The sequence below is a fragment of the Phragmites australis genome, chromosome 5 (assembly GCF_958298935.1).
Source record: "Phragmites australis chromosome 5, lpPhrAust1.1, whole genome shotgun sequence".
In the NCBI taxonomy this organism is placed as follows: Eukaryota; Viridiplantae; Streptophyta; class Magnoliopsida; order Poales; family Poaceae; genus Phragmites; species Phragmites australis.
This window is the reverse complement of record NC_084925.1, coordinates 42,208,208-42,212,115: the sequence shown is the minus strand read 5'-3', so window position 1 is coordinate 42,212,115 and position 3,908 is coordinate 42,208,208. Positions and strand designations below refer to the sequence as shown.

The 3,908-nt window shown below is 54.2% G+C and overlaps 1 protein-coding gene across 1 annotated transcript; it reads left to right on the top strand.

Moving 5' to 3' along the window:
- Positions 1–237: 237 nt before the first annotated feature.
- On the top strand, positions 238–3,294 carry LOC133919777 (auxin efflux carrier component 1a). The gene is made up of 6 exons (XM_062364278.1): positions 238–1,664; positions 1,766–2,033; positions 2,132–2,217; positions 2,330–2,487; positions 2,678–2,754; positions 2,852–3,294. Exons 1-6 carry the CDS (start codon positions 539–541, stop codon positions 2,916–2,918), a joined length of 1,782 nt encoding a protein of 593 aa, XP_062220262.1. The 5' UTR covers positions 238–538; the 3' UTR covers positions 2,919–3,294.
- The last annotated feature ends 614 nt before the right edge of the window (positions 3,295–3,908 follow it).

The window sequence follows — 3,908 nt, the reverse complement described above, 5'->3', positions numbered from 1 at the left end:
AAAGATCAAAACTCGTAAAATTTTATTAAGATTTTGGTTATTTTTCATCTTCGGCTCTAACAAGTCCTACATGTAAGTAAAAAAAATCTGAAATTAAATATTTTATTTTCCTCTGAAATTTCCAAAAACATAAAGTTTTACTAAATTTTTGACGAAATTTTAATCCGCTCCCATTAGCACTCGGCTGTTTAACCGTGCTCCACCCAACACCAAACTCGCCCTCACTCACAGCGCTCCGTTGTTTAGATGATAAAAGCAAGGAAACAAGGCATGGTCCAAATAAAGCTTGGGCTGCGCTGCCACCTCGCCTAAATAAAACACTATCCCACGCACACCCACCGCTGCGCCGTGCTCCTCCTCGTCCTCAGTCTCACTAGCTGAGTGATTTAAACTGCTCAATAGCTCAGCCTCGGCTAAGCTCAGCTGTAAAGAGTTGTAGTGGTGGTCGCGGGAGAGAGTAGAGAGCAGCATTCGGCTCTTTGAAGGCGAGAGCGAGGGAGGGAACTTTGAAGGAGGAGGAGGAGGAGAGGAGGAGAAGATGATTACGGGGGCGGACTTCTACCACGTGATGACGGCCATGGTGCCGCTGTACGTGGCGATGATCCTCGCGTACGGGTCGGTGAGGTGGTGGCGCATCTTCTCGCCGGACCAGTGCTCGGGGATCAACCGCTTCGTCGCGCTCTTCGCCGTGCCGCTGCTGTCCTTCCACTTCATCTCCACCAACAACCCCTACACGATGAACCTGCGCTTCATCGCTGCGGACACGCTGCAGAAGCTCATGGTACTCGCCATGCTCACCGCATGGAGCCACCTCAGCCGCCGGGGCAGCCTCGAGTGGACCATCACGCTCTTCTCCCTCTCCACGCTGCCCAACACGCTCGTCATGGGGATCCCCCTGCTCAAGGGCATGTACGGCGACTTCTCCGGTAGCCTCATGGTGCAGATCGTCGTGCTCCAGTGCATCATCTGGTACACGCTCATGCTCTTCATGTTCGAGTACCGCGGCGCGCGGATGCTCATCACCGAGCAGTTCCCCGACACCGCCGGGGCCATCGCCTCCATCGTCGTCGACCCGGACGTCGTCTCGCTCGACGGCCGGAGGGACGCCATCGAGACGGAGGCCGAGGTCAAGGAGGACGGAAAGATACACGTCACCGTGCGCCGCTCCAACGCCTCGCGCTCCGACATCTACTCGCGCCGCTCCATGGGCTTCACCAGCACCACGCCGCGACCCAGCAACCTCACCAACGCCGAGATCTATTCGCTGCAGTCGTCGCGGAATCCCACGCCGCGGGGCTCGAGCTTCAACCACAACGACTTCTACTCCATGGTCGGCCGCAGCTCCAACTTCGGCGCGGCCGACGCGTTCGGCGTCCGCACCGGCGCCACGCCGCGCCCGTCCAACTACGAGGACGACGCGTCCAAGCCCAAGTACCAGCTTCCTGTTGTGAATGCGGCGCCCGGTGCGGGCCACTACCCTGCGCCGAACCCGGCGGTGGCTGCGGCCCCCAAGGGCGCCAAGAAGGCGGCCACGAACGGGCAGGCCAAGGGCGAGGACCTCCACATGTTCGTCTGGAGCTCCAGCGCGTCGCCGGTGTCGGACGTCTTCGGCGGCGGCGCGCCGGACTACAACGACGCCGCGGCCGTCAAGTCCCCCCGCAAAAGTAGCTATCTTTCACTTCTCAATCTCACCACGTACTTCAGTACTTGCCTTGGGGAGTGTTTCTTGGGCTAATTTGTACTTGTTCGCATTTCTTTATCGCAGTGGATGGAGCCAAGGATGACTACGTGGAGCGAGACGAGTTCAGCTTCGGGAACAGGGGCGCGTTGGACAGGGATGCTGAGGCAGGGGACGAGAAGGCAGCCGCGGCGGCGGCGGGCGAACCCGGCAACGCGGTGGCCGCGCCAACGGCGATGCCGCCGACGAGTGTGATGACCCGGCTCATCCTAATCATGGTGTGGCGCAAGCTCATCCGCAACCCAAACACTTACTCCAGCCTCATCGGCCTCATTTGGTCGCTCGTCTGCTTCAGGTCCGTACTAGAAACTACCAAAACAGCATGCAGTACCCGGTGATCTGATGAAGCTGCCGTTTGATCGTTTCTCTGTCGAATTTGTTGGTGCCCTGCAGGTGGAACTTCGAGATGCCGGCCATCGTCCTGAAATCCATCTCCATCCTGTCGGACGCAGGGCTCGGAATGGCCATGTTCAGTCTCGGTCGGTACCGCAGCCGCTGCCGCTTCACTTCTTTCCATGCTCCCTATCTCGGTTCTATCCAACAGTAGAATTACGAGTCCTTGTTTAACCTGTGTCCACGCCGTCGATGCAGGGCTGTTCATGGCGCTGCAGCCGCGGATCATCGCGTGCGGGAACAAGGTGGCCACGTTCGCCATGGCCGTGCGCTTCCTGACCGGGCCGGCTGTGATGGCGGCCGCGTCCTTCGCCGTGGGCCTCCGCGGCACGCTTCTGCACGTCGCCATCGTCCAGGTACTTTGGGGAGAGAGATACACAGCGAAAAGTCTTGCCGCGCACGGCCAGCATGCATCGCTGTGTTCTTTCCTCTCTCTCTCTCTCTCTCTCTCTCTCTGCGGCCTTTTACGTTCGGCCAGCACAAAAAAGCTCGCTTTTTCTCACCATCGTCTCTTTGGTTTTGCTTTGTTAAATGACGGATGAGCAGGCAGCTCTGCCCCAGGGCATTGTCCCCTTCGTCTTCGCAAAGGAGTACAACGTGCACCCTGACATTCTCAGCACTGCGTAAGTCCCAGCACGGACAAAAACACCACAATCTGTTCAAAGATTGTCGCCGCTGACACAGGCACCTTGTTAACACTTTTTTGCTCGCTGCTTGCAGAGTCATTTTTGGCATGCTCATCGCCTTGCCGATCACGCTCGTCTACTACATCTTGCTCGGGCTGTGAGTGGCATTGGCATGCTGTAAAAACCACTGCTACCACTGAAGTTAGTGGCAATGGATGAGGAGATAGAACCATCTACGAGGCTGATTGGCGCTTGCAAAATGAGTGGCTTGTTCTTTTTTCTTCTTTTCTAGAAGTAAGTATGGGAATTGGGAGGAGGAAAAAGGACAATGGTGAGGCAAAAGGCACCAAAAGCAGGTACAAGTACAAAGCTTGAAGGGAACAGGAGATCCAGTTCAGGTAACGGAATGGTTCCGTTTTCAAGGGGTTATTTTGGGAATTTTGTGCGTTTGGATCTCCCATGCATAGGCTAGCGCTGACCGCTGTAAATTGGACGCCAATACGCCATTCTGATAAGAGATCGACCTTGTTTTGTTCATACCATGAGTTCGATGAGTTGAGATAGTATTGCAGGGGCCTTTTTGGCAGAGCGGGATGTTCTATCTTTATAAATTGGTGGAGTTCCTATAAAATCAAGATTCGTCATAGAGTTAGGAGCTATAGCACTTCAAAGGGCATCAGTTCTTTTAGTAGCTCTAATCGTTCAAATGGATTCATCCCCCAAGCTAGATCGTGCATGTCTAGTTCCTTCATTCCATTTTGCTTGCACAAGGGCACGACATTGTTAGGGCTCGTTTGGCAGAGCTCCAGATTCAGCTTCTGAGCTCCCTGAGTGAATCACTTCTCCTGATTCACTGAAATGAACTAGAAGCTGAGGAGCTGAAAAAAGTAGCTTCTCCTGAGGAGCTGACCACGCTGATTCTCCTGATTCATAGAGTTTATCCTAGAGAATCATTAAGAATCACTTTCAGCCACAGAATCACTTCCTTAGAGAATCAATTTTTTTAAAGAATTTAAATCAGGAGAAACTCTGCTAAACAGGCCCTTACATTTCCGCGGTTCAGAAATCAAAATAGCTGCTTGCAAGTCAAAGCCACAAATGGATAAGTGGTGGTTGTTGATTTGCAAAGACTTGTCGGGTACAGTCGTCTG

What these genes read in the sequence shown, in the direction of transcription:
- LOC133919777 (XM_062364278.1), top strand. Translation starts at nt 539, where the DNA reads ATGATTACGGGGGCGGACTTCTACCACGTGATGACGGCCATGGTGCCG. An exon ending in TGGTCGCTCGTCTGCTTCAG is followed by an intron (nt 2,034 to 2,131) that starts GTCCGTACTAGA and finishes GGTGCCCTGCAG; the next exon opens with GTGGAACTTCGAGATGCCGG. An exon ending in TGCACGTCGCCATCGTCCAG is followed by an intron (nt 2,488 to 2,677) that starts GTACTTTGGGGA and finishes ACGGATGAGCAG; the next exon opens with GCAGCTCTGCCCCAGGGCAT.